The following is a 21921-nucleotide window of genomic DNA, read 5'->3' as shown; positions in this document are numbered from 1 at the left end:
TCACATCAAAATTTTGAAGCTATGAGATAAGGCACAATTAATTAAAAACAATGTGAATAAATAAGTATTACATTTGACAGAGTAATCTGAATGCTAAAGGGTAAAACAAAGGTATTAATGATGAATGTTCCATTTACAGTCAACCAAACAAGAAAAATGTTCAGTTACATTCACCACAAGCCTTGGTTCAACCACAGACTTCTGTGGTGCCAACACCATCTCCAGTTCCAAAGCCACCAACCTACAAATTCCAGATGCAGCATCATCAGAGTTGTGTAATGACCCAACTTTATCAGATGTGGAAATCAAGGTTATTTTGCAATGCAGCTATTAGTAATGGAACTCATACAATCTTAGTAAGTTATCAATTAGTTTTTAATTCTTATTTATGAGCCAAATAGAGTGATATAAATATCTTTCTCTATCATTTATTATTTTTTCTCTGTCATTGTCCTTGCTTATCTATTTGTTTCTTCCGTTGTATGTATTTTTCTTCATTTTCCTCATAACTCATTGTTAATTACTGTTTGGTCTAGAGACCTTATCATTTCTTGTTATTTGCAGTCGTTTATCATGTCTGCTCAGTTATACAGCAGTAGCTTATGGTACTGACACTGCTGTGGTGACAAATTGTGGTGATATTTGGCCAATAGATGATAAGGGGTCGAGCATATTCATGTTCATTGTGTGTTTTTTTTTCCTGTCATGTTCCTGTAACACATTTAATCTTCTGAATCTAGCAGCACACGAACAATATGTTATATATATATAACCTCGAACCCACAAGAGTAAACAAGGAAAATGCCACTTGTATTTGAACATATTCTTGTAAAATATTCTTTAAAAAAAACTTTTCTTTTAATTTTTCCAAAATTTAATTGTTTTCCATACTTACAGTTGAAAAAGTCTCAATGACAGAAACCAGTACTGAAATGTTTTTTATAAAATTATTTTAGCATTTTCTACCTGACCTTTCTTTTTCCATATATATATATCCTCACACACATGTGTGCATGTGTGTGCATACTTGCATACATATGCATTTATTTTGCTGAATAGAAATAGGGGTGAGATACCTTTCAGATGACACACCCTGCCTTCTCAAATAAACAATATATTTCATGAAATAATGAGGACCTCTCCATGGTCATTCGACTTTCTAGAAATAGCTGTGAAATCTCCCTTAATTCTCACCCTAACGTCATAGAGAGAAAAGACCCAAAAAGAAACATTGTCTTGAGTTCTCTGTGCCCAGTAAAAAGATAAGGCAGTAACAGACGGAATGTTTTTAGTTATGGACTGACCAACAACAACAACAACAAAAACAGTTTTTATTTATTGAAAAGCTACAGACTACATAACACAAGAGTTGTTTTTATTTAGGCCAAGGCAACCCTGAGCAGAACAGATCTTTTTTTTTTTTATCACTTTTTAATGACCATTTTTCCATGCTTGCACGGGTCAGATAGAATCTGTTGATGTGAATTTTCTGTGGTTGGATATCTTTCCTATCACCAACTTTCAACCGGTTTCCAAGCATGGCCAAACATATTTTTCATGGATGACTGGATGTGAAGGAAAGCAGTCATGAGGGTGACACTCATTTGTGAAGCTGGGGCAAGGAAAATATAACACACACACACACACTCACAGGCACACTTTCACTTTTCATCAAACAAATCCAGTCACAAAACTATCGTAGAAGACACCTGCTCAGGGTGCCATGCAGTGGTATTGAACCCCAAACCATGTGATTGGGAAGTAAACTTCTTACCACATAGCCACACCTATGCCTATGAATACTCAGACGTTTCTCTGTTGGCTTGCATTCTCAAAGTTGTCATAGTTTAAACCCAGTCACCCTTGGGTGAGTAGACTTATGATCAAGAGCATACCCACTCTTTCTTTGTTTTTGTATATTTAGCACCATGTTATCCAATGGCTCAGTGGTTAGAGTGTTGGGGGTCACAATCATGAGGGTTTTTTTTTTTGTCTGTTCCTTCTCGAGCCATGCCTGGCTCATAAAGGCCGGTTTCCCGGTTTCCTTGGCATATAGGTTCCCCACCTGGATGGGACGCTGGTCCATCGCAGGTGAGTTGCAAGATGCAGGAAGAAAGGGTGAGAGAAAGTTGTGGCGAAAGAGTCAGCAGAAGTTCAGCATTGCTTTCTGCCGGAGTCGCGTGGGGCTTAGGTGTTTCGCTCATAAATATACACATCGCCCAGTCTGAGATTCGAACCTGCAATCCCTTGACCGCGAGTCCGCTGCTCTACCACTAGGCCATGTGCCTCCATGCAATCATGAGGTAGTGAGTTTTATTCTTGGACCGGGTTGTGTGTTGTGTTCTTGAGCAAGACACTTTATGCTACATTGCTCCAGTTCACTCAACTGTAGAAATGAGTTGTGATGTCACTGGTACCAAGCTGTATTGGCCCCTTTGCCTTTCCCTTGGATAATATCTGTGACAAGGAGAAGGGAGACTGGTATGCATGGGTAACTGCTGGTCTTCCATATACAACCTTGCTCAGACTTGTGCCTTAGAGGGGAACTTTCTAGGTGCAATCCCATGGTCATTCATGACCGGAGTATATCTTTACCCATTACCTTTACTATCCAATGAATCCTTTCTTTTCAAAACACTTGGGTATGATTTGAGTAAATTTGGTTGATGTATCTAGCAAACTGAGTTACTATGTAGAGCAGAGTTTCTCAACATGGAAGACATTCCCTTCGAGGTGGTGCTGGGCTTGTGAATGGGGGGAACTGGGCATGTGAAAAGGAGCACTGAGCATGTGAAAGGGGGCTTTAGGCTTTAGGGGGCAGTGAGGTAACATAATTAACATATTGAATTTTACCTATAATAGTAATTATCTCTCTATATATAAACGGCAAAATGTCTGTGTGCGTGTCCTTTATACAAATCCTCAATTTTTCAGTTAGAGGACTCGCACTTTCTATGGCCATTCAAAACCGTCCAAGGGTGGTCATGCACATCTTTACATTTCCCCAGTCACTCCACAAGGCCATTAAAAAATCAATAGAAGTGACTTTTTTGTGAATTTTCTATCCAAAACCCTATCAAAGTGCCTGAAACTTGATACGCCAATTGAATGCCAGCTAGCTGTATGTGATTGGTCGGAGATTTGGACAGTACTTGTGTGTATGTGCACATGCATGTACTAGCACTATGACCCGGCGTTGCCAGGTCATAGTGCTAGTCTCTTATTATAAAAGGCAGATTTTATCTGCCTCCCTTTGGGAGTTATACAAATCTACAATATAGGATTTCTTCAATTACAATTTACCTAGCATTTTTAAGAGTACAATGCATCGCGTCATGCCAGGTCCAGTTTTTAAAATTTAAACTCCAATTAAGCAAAATTTACAGAAAACTCACATTCTGGTGTGTGTGTCAAATGCTTTTCTTAGTCTGGTTTACACACCACACGCAAACGCACACACACAGTGGGCAACGAATAAAATGAAAGTAAATAGCGACAGAGTGATTTGAGGAAGACTAAACTGAAAGTATTCTGTCTATGACACTGATAGATACATGAGTAAAATGTATGGGAAGCTAAGAGCTAAGAGTGAGTGAAAATGTTCTTGAAGAGAGTAAATAGCGAGAGAGAGAGTGATTTGAGGAAGACTTTCATTAAATAACCGTAGTGGCTTGTGTTAGTAATAAAGTAAACATAGACTCATACATACATACATACATACATCACATACATACATACATACATACATACATACAACACACACACACATACACACACACATACATACACACCACAACATACATAACACATACATACAACATACATATACATACATACATATACATACATACCCACACACACATACACACACACACAGTATTGAAGCTTGAGAACAATCAGATACATTTGCAACACGTCTGTTGAAAATATTATTGTTCACACACATATATATACATATATACATACAGACAGACAGATAGACACACACACACACATGATCCAGCATGGCCACAACCTCAAGGCTGAAACATATAAAAGAATAACAGAATATAAATGTGTGCAAAGTACAAGAAATATTAATGCAGTATATGGGGATTGGACAATAAGCGTAAGGCAGTGTCAATGGTGGTTCCAGAAATCCTGAGCCATAAACTACAGCCTAGAAGATGAGCCTCATCCTGAAAGATCTGTAGAACTTGACAAGGACATCCTGAAAACCCTGGTGGAACAAAATCTCATCGTAACTGTTGAGGAACTAGCAGAAGCTTGGATTTGGTCATTCACCATTCATTGAGACCTGTGTGCTATCGGAAAAGTCAGCAAATTGGGTCAATGGGTTCCTCACGAACTTTCCGAGTCTAATTGCATGCAGAGAGTGAATGTATGCTTTTCTTTGCTGTCACATCTCACCACTACTGCGCTATGTATATCTATATATAAAACTGTAGTTGTGTGAGTGTCTGTCCCCTTCGATTTAGATTCCTAACTACTCCCACATTTTGCGGTGCAGTTTAACCAAATTCGGGTAGCTTATAGTCGTGATTCATATCGAGCCCGTCTGAATATTAGCGCGCGTCTACGATGAGTCTACGATTTTAAAATAAATTTAACATCATTTTTTATTCCATTTTTAATGCATAATTTTTCGTGTGTCGATGGCGGCGGAGTTGGCGTCCATGCTCACACCTGCACCTGTGGGGAAGGGAGTGTAAGGAAATCAACGTCGTAATGCGTTGTCAAGGAGACCAGTGTTCTTTTAGAACACGACTTCATGGCTTGAAGACACCAAAACAGAAATGGCTAAGAAAGCGTCTACATGAGTCTACGATTTAAAAAAAAATTTACCATCGTTTTTTTTTCCATTTTTAATGCATTTTTTCGCTATTATATAAGGGAAGTAACTCTCTAAAAATGTCTACGATGAGTCAACGATTTTTAAAAAAAATTACCATCATATTTTTTCCATTTTTAATGCATTTTTTGCTATTTTTTTTGCTATACTCTCTAAAAAAATGCTTATATAGTTATTTCCCTTACAAAACCGAGCAACGCCGGGCTATACTGCTAGTACATGATAAAACTTGTAATGGTTATTAAAATAAAATGAGAGATAATTCATTTCTAATGTTGTATTTCTTGTCTCGAATAGTTTTCTTCAAGTATTTTCTTCTTGTATTATGATTTCCATTTGAATAAAATTTATAAATTATCATCTATGATATCTCACTGACAACTTAGGTAGGCACCAGGCATAATCATCATCATCATCGTTTAACATCCGTTTTCCATGCTGGCATGGGTTGGACAGTTTGACTGAGGTCTGGAAAACCAGCAGCTGTACCAGGCTCCATTCTGATCTGGCAATATTTCTACACCTGGATGCCCTTCTAAGGCCAACCACTCCGAGAGTGTAGTGGGTGCTTTATGTGCCACCAGCACAGGAGCCAGTCAGGTGGGCCTGGCATCGATCACATTTTGTTAGTGCTTTTTACGTGCCACTGACACAGGAGCTAGTCAGAAGGCTCTAGCATTGGCCACATTCGGATGGTTCTTATTATGTACCACTGGCACGAGAGCCAGTCAGGTGGCTCTGGCATCAATTACATTTAGATAGTGCTTTTTACATGTCACTGGCACAGGAGCCATTCAGGGGGCCCTGGCATTGGCCACATTCAGATGGTTCTTATTAAGTACCACCAGCACAAGAGCCAATCAGGTGGCCCTGGCATCGATCATGTTTAGATAGTGCTTTTTACATGCCACTGGCATAGGAGCCAGTCTGTGGGTACTGGCATTGGCCATGTTTGGATGCTGCTTTTTATGTGCCACCAGCATGAGAGCCAATCAGTAGGTACTGGCATTGGCCATGTTTGTATGCTGCTTTTTACGTGCCACCAGTCAGGTGGCCCTGACATCGATCACATTCAGATAATGCTTTTTACATGCCACCGGCACAAGAGCCAATCAGAGGGCACTGGCATCAGTCACGTATGGATGGTGCTTTTTATGTGCCACCAGGGCACTACAAAAAAGGTTAAGAATCATTGACGTAGAGGATCCTTGTTTTGGTTTGTCTTGTACAGAGTTGTGGCTTTATGCCTGTATGAAAAAAGATTTTAAAAATCATTATTTTCTTTGAAAGTAATTAATATCTCATATAATATCTCTTTCAGGTTCATCGAGATCTTCTCATTGCCACTTGTACCAAACTTCTGGAAATTCCAAATACTGATGTGCTGAAAGGTGAATACCTACAGTTAACTTTTACTCCTGACATTCAAGAGGAAGCTCTCTGGGCCTTTTGTACCTATATGTATGAAGGAGTCCTGGTTTTAAATTCAGATATTCTATACAACATGGAGTGCATTGCTAAGATCCTTGGTGTATACAATATCTTGAGCCTTGTGGATCGATATAAACAATGTACAATGCAAAACCAATCCAATACATCTTTGAAATCTTCGAATGAAGAACAGATGAATATATATTTCAACTACCAAATAACAAACAGATTTCAGATGGACAACGACTGTGATGGAGGACCTAGCCAACCAGGAATAAAGGTGAAACAAGAAACAGACCCGATTTCCTGTTCTTCGCAAAATACCATAGCAGAGTCTCAGAATAATTTAAGCAAATCAGATTCTTTCCTGAACTACGAACATGTTGACAACAAAATGACCTTAACGGGACTTCAATATCAGAAGACCATCTGTAATTTGTCACAAATGATAACAGGTATGATTAGTCACAATCAACCAGACTACAGCACGTCAGTTGTGATTGAGGTTGAAGTTGATTCTCTAATGTCCAACAGCTGTCCTAACGTAAACACTCAATCAAACACCACTCTTTCTCCAGTCAGTTTGACAACAGTCTCTGGGGAACAGCTCCCTCTTGATTTACCGCATACACAAATAAAAACTGAATAAATGTAAAAGTGTTTTTGTTTGATGTATAATAAGTTATAACTGAGCAGAGCCAACTTAAGTCAATACCACCACCACCACCACCACTACCACCTCACTACTGCTGCAATTGTCAGCATTGTTTCTACCATCACCATTACCATCACTGCAATCAGCATAATCATCATCATCATGATGACCACCACCACCACCATTGCAATCACAAGAATCCTTTTCCTTTTCTCCCTCCTCTTTTCCCCTCCTCCTTTTCTCCCTCCTCTTTTCCCCTCCTCCTTTTCCCCCTCCTTCCCTCCCTCCTCCTCCTCCTCATCATCATTATCCTCACCACCACCACCATTGTAATCATCATCATCATTATTGCAATCACTACTATCTTCCTCCTCCTCCTCCTCATCTTCATCATCATCATCATCGTCAACCCACACCCTGCCCACTCTCTTCCACCATCGTCACCATCATCTCCATCATCCGCATCTCCATGCTGGCATGGATTTATCTAGTCCGCTTCAACATATCGTCTCCCTCTTGTTACAGTCCCTTGTGACTTCTGTGAAGCTCAGCAGCCTTAGATAAAATTGCATCACAATCTTTCTTTTTTCCTATGATTTTTTTTTCAGTTTTCCTTTTCTACAGAATCCTACCATTTAGATCAGGTGTTCACAAGCATTTTTCTAACTATGGATCCCTTTGATTACTCTTTTACTCAGGTGGACCCCCATAGCCATTTGATGTTTAAAAACTAGTTTTCTAGAAACTTCTTCCGAAATTCCTATTTTGTTTTTCGCACATTAACTTGTTTAGGTTGATCTATGTAAAATATTAGAGAAAGAAACCTAGCTGTTTCTTGCAATAAATACCAGTGCATACATCTAAAGCAAAATTTTTTCTGCGGCCCTTAAAATACTTATAATATGGTGATTGCCCAATTAACTATGTAAAATGTTAGAGAAAGAAAGCTAGTTGTTTCTTCAATAAATCGAAAGCAAAATTTTTTCTGCGGCCCTTAAAATACTTATAATATTGCGAATGCCCAATTAACTATGTAAAATGTTAGAAAAAGAAAGCTAGTTGTTTCTTCAATAAATTGAAAGCAAAATTTTTTCAGGGGCCCTTAAAATACTTATAATATTGCGAATGCTCAATTAACTATGTAAAATGTTAGAGAAAGAAAGCTAGTTGTTTCTTCAATAAATCGAAAGCAAAATTTTTTCAGGGGCCCTTAAAATACTTATAATATTGTGAATGCCCAATTAACTATGTAAAATGTTAGAGAAAGAAAGCTAGTTGTTTCTTCAATAAATCGAAAGCAAAATTTTTTCAGAGGCCCTTAAAATACTTATAATATGGTGAATGCCCAATTAACTATGTAAAATGTTAGAGAAAGAAAGCTAGTTGTTTCTTCAATAAATCGAAAGCAAAATTTTTTCAGAGGCCCTTAAAATACTTATAATATGGTGAATGCCCAATTAATAATGTAAAATGTTAGAGAAAGAAAGCTAGTTGTTTCTTCAATAAATTGAAAGCAAAATTTTTCCAGGGGCCCTTAAAATACTATTATGGATCTCCAGTTTACTATTTTGTTGCATGGACCCCCTCAGGGGCCAAATAGACCCCAGTTGAGAATAGCGGATTTAGATCATATAATACTTTTTCACCCAGCTATCATCATTCTTTTTTACACATCACCCATCCATACTGGGGTTGCAGTCTTCTCTTTTGTATACCATGGTTGATACCTCTAAAAGTAAAACTGTATTTTCCATCTTCGTTTTTCAAGTTTCAAAGAGATATCAATTCCATAAGATGTGTTTTTTTTTCCTGTGCTCTCTCTGGTTGTGTAGGGCCATGCCCGTATCCTTTTGTTATTTTTTATTCTGGGTCTCTAACATTTGTAGGAAGAAGATATCCTCAAGCTCTCAAATTGGGATCTGGCCTGGATGCTTGCAATAGCATGGACTCTAAGCTCTAAAAGTACCTAAGGTACCAGATGTTTATCTTGATTTTATGAAGTACCCAAAGTACTTGATGTCTATTTTAGTTAAAAATTGCTTTTATGAAGTTATTAGTTCTTCCATCATTTTCTTTATTAATTTTATTTATTTATTCATAAGAAAAGCAGGTGCCTACACACTGTAAAGTGGTTGGCATTAGGAAGGGCATCCAGCCATAGAAACCTTGCCAAAACTGATATTGGATATCAAAATAGCCCTGCAGCTCGTCTTATCCTATCACACCATCTTGACTATGTCGGCATGGAAAATAGACGTGAACTGAAGATGATAATGATGATGATTATTATGTTGTTAAGGGGCATTTTTCAAGCAATGAACTGATGAAAGTAGACAAGTACCAAATGAAATATCTTGCAATATTTCATCCTCTTTTTGTTCTTTAACATTCTGATATTTGATAAAAAGGTAAAAGACCCCTTTCGGTCATGAATGACCATGGGATTGCACCTAGAAAGTTACCTTCCAAGCACAAGTCCAGGTAAGGTTGCTTATGGAAGACCAGCAGTTGCTCATGCATACCAGCCTCCCCTTTCATGTCACTGATGTCCAAGGGAAAGGTAAATACCAGTACAACTTGGCACCAGTGTGTCACAACTCATTTCTACAGCTGAATGAACTTGAGCAATATGAAATAAAGTGTTTTGCTCAAGAACATAACACACAGTCTGGGCTGGGAATTGAACTCACTAACTCATGATTGTGAGCCTGATGCTCTAATCACTGAGCTATGCGTCTTCAGTGAAAATAGTAAGGATGTCATGGGGGGTGGGTTGTGTGCATGTGTTTGTGTGTAACCATGTTCTAGACATCATGTGATGGTTGTAAATGAGCATCATTGTCATACAAGCAGGGTTGTTCATTTCCTGACTTCTATGAAAAAAAAGAAATGGCTAGTTATAGGAAAATATTCCCTTGCTTGGAAACAGGTGAGGATTGGCGATAGGAGGGACATCTGACTGTAAAAAATAAAATAATTGCCTCAAGAAATTCCATCTGACCCATGCTAGCATGGAAAAAGTGGACGTTGAAACCACCATGATGACAATCACAATAATCTGTTTGTATGGGTCTGAATTTTGATGCCTTTGTGTTCCTTTATGTTTCGTAAAGTAGCGACTGGACAGATGGAGAATGTTACTGTACTGAAATGTGTATTGGGGATCGATTTGAATGACTAATCCACTCTGTAGGCTAAACCTAGATTAACTGTTGGTACTCATGTTTTGGCTGATTGGAATGGAGCCCACTAAATTATCTCGAATAAACTACTTTGCTCTACATGATGTGAATAATCATGCAGAATCCCTTGTCCATACTTGTACCTCGGAGGGGAACTTGGAGCAAACCCAACGCTCTGATCACAGCCATGTGCCTTCGACAAGAATAGTAAGGGTGATATGGTCATTTGGTCTTGGAGTCGTGAGTACTGCATCACTCCAACTTCATTGGCAAGACCCAAAAATATTAGAGACACTCAATGCTTATACTCAACAATATAGTAAGAAGCTTGCTTCATAACTACATGGTTTTGGGTTCAGTCCCACTGCGTGGCACATTGGGTAAGTGTCTTCTACTATAGCCTCAGGCTGACCAAAGCCTTGTGAATGGATTTGGTAGGTGGAAACTGAAAGAAACCTGCTGTATATATATATATATATATATATATATATGCATACATTTGTGTGTGTTTTTGTGTCTCTGTTTGTTCATCCCCCCCCCACTGCTTGACAACCGGTGCTTGTGTCTTTATATTCCTGTAACTTAGCAGTTCGGCAAAATGACCAATAAAATGAGTACCAGGCTTCAAAAAAAAAAAGTCTTGGGGTCGACACACTTGACTAAGAATTCTTCAAGGTGATACTTCAAATGACAAACAAGTAAAACAAAAAATAAAAGAATACATATAAGAAAGAAAGCATTATTAAAAATAAAAAAAGAAAGAAAAATAGGCACAGCGGTGTGGTTAGAAGCTTGCCTTCCAACCACATGGCTTCGAGTTCAGTCCCACTGTGTGGTACCTTGGGCAAATATCTTCTACTATAGCCTCATGCCAACCAAAGCCTTGTAAGTGGATTTAGTAGGTGGAAACTGAAAGAAGCCCGTCGTATGTATGCATATTTTTATAACTATATGTGTGTATCTTTGTGTCTGCTTTTGTTCCCCATCACTGCTTGACAACCGGTGTTGGTGTGTTTATGTCCCCCACAACTTAGCAGTTCAGCAAAAGAGGCCGATAGAATCAGTACCAGCCTTAAAAAAAAGAAAGAAAAGTATCGAAGTCGATTCATTCGATTAAAAATTCTCCAAAGCGGTGCTGTAGCATGGTCACAGTCTAATGACTGAAACAAGTAAAAGATACACGACAAAATCTAAAATAAACCATGGGGAATAACTCAAATGAGTCAATGGTACGAATTTGAATAAATAAGTTAAGGAGTGATATGAAGAATGCTGTAGAACAGAGCTACTCAAAGTGGTGGTCCGCAGACCAGTGCGGTCCTCAAGCCATCAGCTACCGGTACGCGGTGAGTTTCCAGAAAAGAAAAAAAACAGAATGTTTATAAAATGCTTATAAAATACTTATGTAATATTGTATTATTTGTAAGGCGGCGAGCTGGCAGAAACGTTAGCACACCGGGCGCTATGCTTAGCTGTATTTCCTCTGCCGTTATATTTTGAGTTCAAATTCTGCCGAGGTCGACTTTGCTTTTCACCCTTTCAGGGTCGATAAATTAAGTACCAGTTAAGCACTGGGGTCGATATAATCGACTTAATCCGTTTGTCTGTCCTTGTTTGTTCCCTCTGTGTTTAGACCCCTTATCGGTAGTAAAGAAATAGGTATTTCGTCTGCTGTTACATTCTGAGTTCAAATTCCGCCGAGGTCGACTTTGCCTTTCATCCTTTCGGGGTCGATTAAATAAGTACCAGTTACGCACTGGGGTCGATATAATCGACTTAATCCGTTTGTCCGTCCTTGTTTGTCCCCTCTGTGTTTAGCCCCTTGTGGGTAGTAAAGAAATAGGTATTTCGTCTGCCGCTACGTTCTGAGTTCAAATTCCGCCGATGTTGACTTTGCCTTTCATCCTTCCGGGGTCGATAAATTAAGTACCATTTACGCACTGGAGTCGATGTAATCGACTTAATCCCTTTGTCTGTCCTTGTTTGTCCCCTCTGTGTTTAGTCCCTTGTGGGCAATAAAGAAATAAGAAACGTTAGCACACTGGGCGTAATGCTTGGCGGTATTTCATCTGTCTTTACATTCTAAGTTCAAATTCCGTCTTTCATCCTTTCGAGGTCGATAAATTAATTACCAGTTGCGTATTGGGGTCGATCTTATCGACTGGCCCCCTCCCGCAAAATTTCGGGCTTTGTGTCTAGAGTAGAAAAGAATATATTTAAAGGCGGCGAGCTAAGACAGTTCCCGGGTTGTTTTGTATGTGGTTGACTTCGTGCATACATATATGTAGGTTTATGCATCTGCACTTATACTTCTCTGTGTGTGTGTGTGGTGTGTGTGTGTGTGACTACTTTTATTTTAAGAGTCTCTGATGAAAGAATCTCAGGTATGTCTCATAAGTTTTCACTGGTGTATGTGTGTGTGTCATTACTTTTTACATATGCTGTTTTGTAGGTGCCCACAACAAAGTGGGTACATACATTCATTTAAGGGTCTCAGATGAAGAATCTCAGGTGTGTCTCATTAATTTTCACTTGTGTGTGTGTGTGTGTGTGTGACAGTGAAGAACGCAAAACGACACACGAACAGTCAAAGAACCATTCGCAGTTTCTACGTTTGCCCAAAACAAGAAATAACAGAGGTGAGCAAGTAATATATTACTAGTTCCATTATGGGTTATGCCACGCCTACGTGGCTCATACAAACTACGAAAAGCAAAAGTCAATCAAGTACACTTCATATCACTACACATTACACACAGACCACACTCTAAGACACCTACACAAGCCACGCCTATAGAGCACATCCACACGGACCAGACCACAAACCTCCTGCTGACCACTTATACAAACCACACCTACAGCAGAACAAAAATACCCGAATCGAAATAACTAAAATGACATGCAAACCGCCAACCTACACACTCTCTGTTACTGCATGTACAATATACATGGTAGCAAATTAACTGAGTTGTTAGAGCGAAGGACAAAGTACATGAGTTCAATTCACACTGCGCTCAGCCTTGCATTTCATTCCCTTTGTATAAAATAAAGTACATTATTTTGTACTTTATTTCGTAGTTGTTCGAAATATTGGTTTCAAATTTTGGCACAACACCAGCAATTTCGGATGAGGAAGTAAGTCGATTACTTTGACCCCAGTGCACAACTGGTACTTATTCTACCGATTTCGAAAGGATGAAAGGCTAAGCCTACTTCGGCGAAATTTCAACTCAGAACGTAAAGACGGACGAAATGCTGCTAAGAACTTTGCCGGGCGTGCTAACGATTCTGCCATCCTACCGCCTTCGTTGTACAAAATATTAATACCGTATTTAACTACATTAAAAAAAAAAAATCGCACGAACGTATTAGACACCCCACATTTTTTTCATGAATATACACAGCCAAAATTGGGATGCATCTAATACGTCCATGTGGGCATATCATAACTGAGTTAATTTTTGAGACTTTAAAAAATTTTTTAGAAAAGAGTACATCTGAAACAAAGTGCATTAAAAAAGTATCCGATTTTATTTTTTTACCGCCAAAACTAATGCTGTGTGGGCAAAATCCTTTGGGTGGGAGATGAAGCCACCTTTCCTGCGCAGGCATGAAAAATTTCACGCTGGTAAGTCGTCCCAGATCTGGGTTGTTACACCTAGAGTACGGACGTGTAGTGCGCGTTCGTCGGATTTTCGTTTCTACGAACGCATTGAGCAGAGATATTGTATCGTCTTGCCTAAAGCTTGGTGATACTCAAGCTCAAACCATACAGAATATTCACCAGGCCTTTGGCGATGATGCAATGGGCAAAATTCAAATCAATGAGTGGTAGAACCGTTTCAGACACGGCCGCACCTCAGTGGAGAACAAGACACGCTGACGCAGGCCATCCACAACGAAGAGCCAATTGAGAAGGTTTGGCGAATAGTCATGGAAGACCAATGTGTAACAATCCAGGAAATTGCTCACAAAGTGGGAATAAGCACAAGATCGGTGCATTCCATTTTAACGGAAGATTTGTGTATGCGAAGGGTGTCAGCGAAATTCGTCCCCAAGGCGAAGCTGCAGAAGCAATTCCAAATGGAAATCGCTCAGGACATGCTAGACTGTGTAAACCATGACCCAGACTTCATGAAAACCATCATCACTGACGATGAAAGATGGGTTTATGGCTGGAGTGGGGAACCAACGGCCTTCTAGGCCATTACGCGTGGCCTTTTGAATGAATCCAAATCTGTCAGAATAAATCTCATTTTTATTCATGTTTTTGTTCGTCCTTTATCATTTTTATTCCAATCTTAAAATGAATATATTTAAAATACCAAAGAGTAAAAGAAAATTCAATGAAATAATCCTTTCCAACTGACCACCACTTTAAAAATATTGTAAGCCATAAGGGCTATTTCGACATCTGCTACACTCATTTTTTCACGCTGAGAGTTGCTGAAGCATGGAACAAACTGCCGGCATCGGTTGTTAGTTGTCGGAGCACTGCATCCTTCAAAACTTCCATGCTTCCTGAGATTCGCCAACACTACACTTGATTTTCTCCCCTCCATACACACACAAGCGTGTATCTGACTCATACATTGTTCGCTTTCCAGACATTTCTACATTACTGCATGTACTTTATATGCACTTTCTGACAAGTTGTGGTGCACCTGAGCACTGTATACAATAATTTCATTATTATATTATTATTATTCAGTTCTAATCTAACTCCAGAATGTACGTTAACTTTCTCACCTGATTGGCTCCCGATACTGGTTAATGAGAGCCTGTGGCGATCAAGTACGCTAATGATTATGGACTTGTGACAACGGTGCACGTGACTTTCCATTTGAAGTGGAATTTGAGAGTAGTTACACAGCCTGACCGTACTCGTGTATATATATATATTTTATTATTCTTATTTTGTCAGCTTCACAGTCCATCGTGTGAAAGAAGACCAAGAAAACGCTGAAGGAAGAAAACAGGTTTTAATGAGGATTGGGGACTGCAATATTGTTTTTTCTCTGCTGAAGATAAGATTATTTGTTTGCTTTGCATTATTGTCTAGCGAACACTAGAGTGAAATTCCTCTTTCCCTTTTATTATATATATATATGTGCAGCTAGCCTTTGACCTCTATTTGGACCCCGTTGCGTCCATTACTCTGATTGGTTGGTATTGGCGCAATTTGTCTCTTACTCTGTCGCGCCAATTCGCTGCGTATAACTAATCGGTGCCCCTAAATAAATCACGTTCTCAACGCAGTTTTGAATCTATAGCTCCTTATAAAAACCCAGTTTCTTTTCGTCTCGAGTCTTTGGTTTCAGACCTTTTAAGGTCTAGCCATCGACCACACAAAACACAGCCAGTTCCAGCGACAACGTCAGACGACGACACCCGTCCAACAGCATTACGGCGACCTCCGTCTTCGTCGCCACCTTCATCTTCTTAACGTAGTCAACATCATCTCTACGTACACAGCTCAACAAGCAGCTCGCACAGGTCTCAATACTGCACTGTTCGAGAATTACTTCACCATGGATCAACAGCAAATATACAACCTGTGAGAACTCCTGTACCAAGTGACCCAGGCAGCAGCATTACAGCAACAACTTCCCGTATGACATGTACTGCAACCGGCTCAGCATCATGGCCGCAACCTCTTGATACAGTATTTCAATCACCGAACTGGTATTTCTCATTCTTGTGACTATGGACATTAGTCTAACTTCTCAAGTACGTAACGCACACACATACATCCATGCCTATACAACATACACTTTGTTCTCATGACGGCCTGTCTATTATTCTGTATACATGATGCAGACACAGACACACTTGTTAACATATCAATAAATCTTTTCTTAAACATTCTACTCGGTTATGTGTCTCACTTTCCCCTCTGGCACATTTTTGTATTACCCTTTTTATATTTATTGTATTGACCGTGTGATGTACTAAGGAGCCATTCATTACAATTGCAATATCAACATTGAAGAAATGCAATGTACATCAGCATTATGCCACTCATAAGAACCACAAATGTTTCAAATTAGAAAGAGGGGTGCGAAATTAAAAGATGAAAAGCGAAAGCAAAGACAGTTATTTCAAGCAGAGGTAAGACACGGAAACAATGTCACTGAAGCAACTTATGGAGTGGTTTATATACTCGGGGAAAAAGAAGCCATTCAGCGATGTGGAAATCGTAAAAGAATACGTTGTCGAAGTTGTAGGATGCTTAAACCCCGATAAAGTTTCAAAGTACAAGCAACTTCCTTTTTTTAGGAGAACCATAACTGACCGGCAGCATGAATTAGCCCTCAACACAATAGAACAACTTCACACAATACTTCAAAAGGTAATATATATCATTCCACCGCTTTCGATGAATCAACTGATACTACTGACTCAGCGCAGGTTTTATACTTCATTTGGACCATAACAGAAGATTTTATTTGCTACGAAGAGTTACTGGCTTTGGGTACTCTTATAGGTAGAACGCGAGGAATAGATATCTTAACAAACTTTCACGATAACTGTCTTGAAGTTGGACTGAATTTGATTAATTTAGTGAGTGAATGTACATACTCACTAAATTTCCATTACAGGAAAACATGAAAGGTTTATTGCACGGATAACAAAAAGTATTATCCGATCTAGATGCTTTCATTTCTTTTCATTGTATCTTCAGTCAGACAAATCTGTGTTCAATATACTATTGGTTGTCCGTAAAGTTCGTGTAGCTTATCTTTCGACTTATTTTAGAACATGGTTGAGTCGATAAAATAGGATTTGACTACACCTCTATTTAGAGCACAGTTTAATCTATCTTTTCGTGGAAGAAGGTTTATGTTTCTATAACCTGTGTTAATTCTGTAACCCTTTAAAATGGAAGATAAGAAAGTCCATTTTCGGTACTTGATGCTTTGGGAACCAGGCAAAAATTGCTGCAGCTCGGCTGGGATGTGTTACCTCACCCTCCATATTCACCAGATATTGCTCTGTCGGATTTCCACTCATTCAGGTCTCTGCAGAATAGTCTTAATGGTAAAAATTTCAATTCCTTGGATGACTTAAAAAGATACCTTGATGAATTCTTTGCCATGAAACCACCTCGATTCTGGGAAGAGGGTATTTTCAAGTTAAAAGAAAGATGGACACGCATTGTGCAACAAAATGGTTCATATTTGGTTGATTAAAAATGTAATGGCAAGTATTTATTGACCTTTTGTATCTAATGTGTGTCATTTGACGTACATTAGACACACCCAGAAAGTACCATATTAACTGCTTCAAAAATCTCATCAAAATATAACTATCACCAGTAACTTACATATTTAAATTTCCTAGACTTTACTAGCAAGCGAACCACAGACAAATACAAACTATATCAGACGAACGAAAACTTAACCGTTTACTTGAACATCAACGACTTATATGGAATGTTATTTTCTCATTGTGTCCGATAATGGTATATGAGTTATAAATTTGTCTCACGAGCAGCCTTTTAATCCAACGTTTAGTCCAATACATGCTGTTATAATTTTTATATTTAGAGTTCAATCGTTGAAAAAAAAAAAAAAAGAAAACGAATTATTCACAAACTATGTGTCAAACCTAATGACATATTATTAATATAGATTCCTGTCATTCTTTCATAATTAAAAAAAATCTAATTAATTATATACTCTTTACTCTTTTACTCTTTTACTAGTTTCAGTCATGTGACTGCGGCCATGCTGGAGCACCGCCTTTAGTCGAGCAAATCGACCCCAGGACTTATTCTTTGTTAGCCTAGTACTTATTCTATCGGTCTCCTTTGCCAAACCGCTAAGTTACGGGGACGTAAACACACCAGCATCAGTTGTCAAGCGATGTTGGGGGGGGGGCAAACACAGACACACAAACACACACACACAAACATGTACATATATACGACGGGCTTCTTTCAGTTTCCATCTACCAAATCCACTCACAAGGCTTTGGTCGGCCCGAGGCTATAGTAAAAGACACTTGCCCAAGTTGTCACGCAGTGGGATTGAACCCAGAACCATGTGGTTGGTAAGCAAGCTACTTACCACACAGCCACTTTACGAACTGTCGAAAATGATTTCCACAATGCAGTTCTCTACTACAATAAAGCACTAGATGCTAGCACATTTAATGATAAGCTCGTGTATGATCCTAAATCTCTGCCAAGCAGTATGAGGCAGTGCCGCAATATTATCTCGTTCACACTTCCCTACCTTTTTGAATGTTAAGTTTAACATTGCTCAAATCTTCCTACTCTTAATAAATATTGCATCAACTATCGATACAGAAAATTATTGAACAGCAATAGCATTAAGCTGTGTTATAGCTGTACCGTCAATTAAAGATTAACAAACACACTAGCTAAATTAATAGAAGCTAATGGCAAATGTAGAAATAAATGCGTTCCCACTTAATTAGGTATGCAATGCTGAAATGATAATGAATGCGGAAGAAATCACCACTACTTGTATGAAAAGATGTAAGTATGGTGGAAAGTAAAACCAAACAATGATACTTCTTCCTTCAGAAATATAGAAACGAAGATCGCAACAAAACTATCTGATAATATCTGGTATTTAGAAGAACATTAATACACGTGATATGAAGTGGAAGATTTTCATCAGATACAGACCATACAAAAAGCTACAAAAAAGTTTCGAGCTCTCTTACTTAAATGTCAGATCAGAACTCTTCACTAAATGTCACCACTTCAATAAATACTTACTGAAGCATAAGGAGATTACACCATTTCCCATAACTATTTAGCAGGAGCAATCAACTGTTTCTATTTTCCTCCTCAGTTTTAACTCACAATGGGATACTCCTGATATCTATGGGGTCTGGCGTTTTATAACGTCATTTCCTATCTGTAATTCACAATAACATATATCAATACAGTCATAGCCACCTTAATTATTTCCACTCATAAACTTTCCATATTGACAAACACCAATAATATCATTTAACAGCCTTCTTCTTTGGTAAATTATATAAATCCTAGAAGTCTTATATGTTTTATGTTTAACTAGTCGAAGGAAAATAGATCCCAGCAATACATGTAATGATTATGACCCTTATTATATTTCCGATCCCATAATGCATTACTGGACATAGTGAGGAAATAACAAGTTATATATGATGTTAATGTTCAAGTAAGAAGTTGAGTTCGTATTCGTTTCATGATACTTTTAGCGGTTCCGAGTATGAAACTCTGAATAATGACATATCATCTCTAACAGTTCACTCTATGATATTATGATATATATATATATATATATATATATATATAAACCGGAGTAAGCACATAAATGTGAAACAAGGTGGAAAAAAGAGTACTCAAATACCAGAGGTAGATTAATATGCTTTGTTTAAAAGCAGCAGAAATATATCAAAAGCTGTTACTCAGAGTTTCACGTTCCCGTTCGTCGGGCAGTTTTGTTATATTTCTGCTGCTTTTAAATAAATATATATATAGCAATAATAAATCTCTGAACGAGATGTAAACAGTAACTGCTCGACAACGTAAAGTATACTAGCCATCTCAATATGGCTAACCATTAAAGGTGGGTGTTACTTGATCTCCTGGGGCTAAAAGCTACAGTAACCCCCCCCCCCCCTTAGTGGTTAACCATATTGAGATGGCTAGTATACTTTACGTTATATATATATATATATATATATTATATATATATATATATATATGTACTTTTAAATAAAGTATATATATATGTGTGTGTATAAACAAACCAATACCAGTTGTCAAACAGTAGAGGCAACAAAGACACAAGCACACACTTACTTTCACGCATGTATGCATACACACGTGCAAACATACACACGCATACTCGTGCGCGCACGCGCGCTACTATAAGCTTCATGTTGTGAAAATACGATAATCCGTAAAGCTTGTATAGCGTGCTTGTGTTTCCAAACAATCTTTTAAATTCAAATATACAATATGGCCGGTCTTTTCTGAGAAAAAAAGGAGAAAGGATGTAGGCCTTTGAGGAAACAGAAGAAAGGACAAGAGGAAAGTAAAAAAAAAACAACAAAAAAAAAACTGGAATATGAAAAAAGAAAATTAAGAGTTGCGTCCCTTTGGCCTGTTCGAATCAGAATTATTATACTGGATGTAAATTAATTCAACAGGGAGAGGGTCCAAGTTTGTGAGATTGCATGCTTAATCCTGAGAGTGTGGTGTTCTTCTGCTTAACAAATGCAATTTGTCGATATGTTTACATTTGATAAAGACTTGAGAACCGAGGCGACAGATCACGTCTAAGTATGTGGGCTATCTATATATATAAAACTGTAGTTGTGTGATTGTCTGTCCCCTTCGATTTAGATTCTTAACTACTCCCACATTTTGCGGTGCAGTTTAACCAAATTCGGGTATCTTATAGTCGTGATTCATATCGAGCCCGTCTGCGTATTAGCGCGCGTCTACGATGAGTCTACGATTTTAAAAATAATTTAACATAATTTTTTATTCCATTTTAATGCATATTTTTTCGTGTGTCGATGGCAGAGGAGTTGGCGTCCATGGTCACACCTGCACCTGTGTTCTCCCCCTTCTTCCCTCCCTCGTGAAGCTGTGGGGAAGGGAGTGTAAGGAAATCAACGTCGTAAAGCGTTGTCAAGGAGACCAGCGTTCTTTTAGAACAACGACTTCATGGCTTGAAGACACCAAAACAGAAATAGCTAAGAAAGCCCGAATTGGCATCTATAAGGGAAGTAACTCTCTAAAAATGCTTATATAGTTATTTCCCTTACAAATCCGAGCAACGCCGGGCGATACTGCTAGTTATATATATCTATGGAGTTACCCCGGGTTTCGCATCCATAAAGCGCCTAGCCTTACAGCATCTCGTCGGAACCTAATGGCCGGCAGCTTATAACTTCTCTTAAAAGTGGAGAAAGAAAAGACCTCGTGGCAATACACCGACCATAACTATCTTTATCTAATTACCTTACACTCTATAACTTAGTGTGCTTTACTGACGATATCTATCTATCTATCTATCTATCTATCTATCTATCTATCTATCTATCTATCTATCTATCTATCTATCTATCTGTCTGTCTGTCTGTCTGTCTGTCTGTCTGTCTGTCTGTCTATCTATCTATCTATCTATCTATCTATCTATCTATCTATCTATCTAGTCAATTTAAATAAACAATCAATTCAAATAAACGAATAATAAAATTTACGGACAAGCGGACGTGCACAAGGAGAGAATTTGACGTTTCGAGCATACTTCTTCGTCGGAGAGGAGAAAGGGAAAAGTTCAAAGAAGTAAAAGAAATTGCCAACAGCACGTGTGTAGTTATATATATCGACTACCTCTCAACTTCTGTTCTTTCAACATGTGATCTCTTGAGCACCACCAGCTCAAATATTTTTTCCTCTGTCTTCCCTTCTTGGGATCTTTCCTTCTCCTTGTTTCCGACGAAGAGCTCCGCTCGAAACGTTAAACCCTCCTTCCCTTCTTTCCTGAGCGTCAATAATACTTTAATTGTTCCACGTCCTGCGTTGCTGTGTTTTTTTTTCTCTTTTTTTCTGTGTTTTCTTGTTTGGATTAACTTTATATATATATATATATATATATATATACGCGAGAAAGAAGCAACAAGAATGGATAGGTTTTTAGTACGATCGTTTCATACAAGGACAGGTTTTATTAAAAGTTGCAAAGATTACAGCATATAAACGAGCCCCGTACTCATCAGCTAAAATACATGTAAGTTCTCTAGACATCCTAGTGTTTGAGGCT

The 21921-nt window shown here is 38.4% G+C and overlaps 1 protein-coding gene across 1 annotated transcript in view; it reads left to right on the top strand.

The window, feature by feature from the left end:
• LOC115220330 overlaps positions 1–6940 on the top strand; it is a 53319-nt gene extending 46379 nt beyond the window's left edge. The window contains exons 11-12 of the mRNA XM_029790430.2: positions 140–356; positions 6174–6940. Coding sequence (XP_029646290.1) covers positions 140–356; positions 6174–6932 — 976 coding nt within the window. The 3' untranslated portion in view covers positions 6933–6940. The remainder of the gene's footprint in view (positions 1–139; positions 357–6173) is intronic.
• The last annotated feature ends 14981 nt before the right edge of the window (positions 6941–21921 follow it).

Source organism: Octopus sinensis, linkage group LG16 (genome assembly GCF_006345805.1).
Source record: "Octopus sinensis linkage group LG16, ASM634580v1, whole genome shotgun sequence".
Taxonomy (NCBI): domain Eukaryota; kingdom Metazoa; phylum Mollusca; class Cephalopoda; order Octopoda; family Octopodidae; genus Octopus; species Octopus sinensis.
The sequence above is the reverse complement of the archived record's forward strand: the minus strand, read 5'-3'. Positions and strand labels throughout refer to the sequence as shown.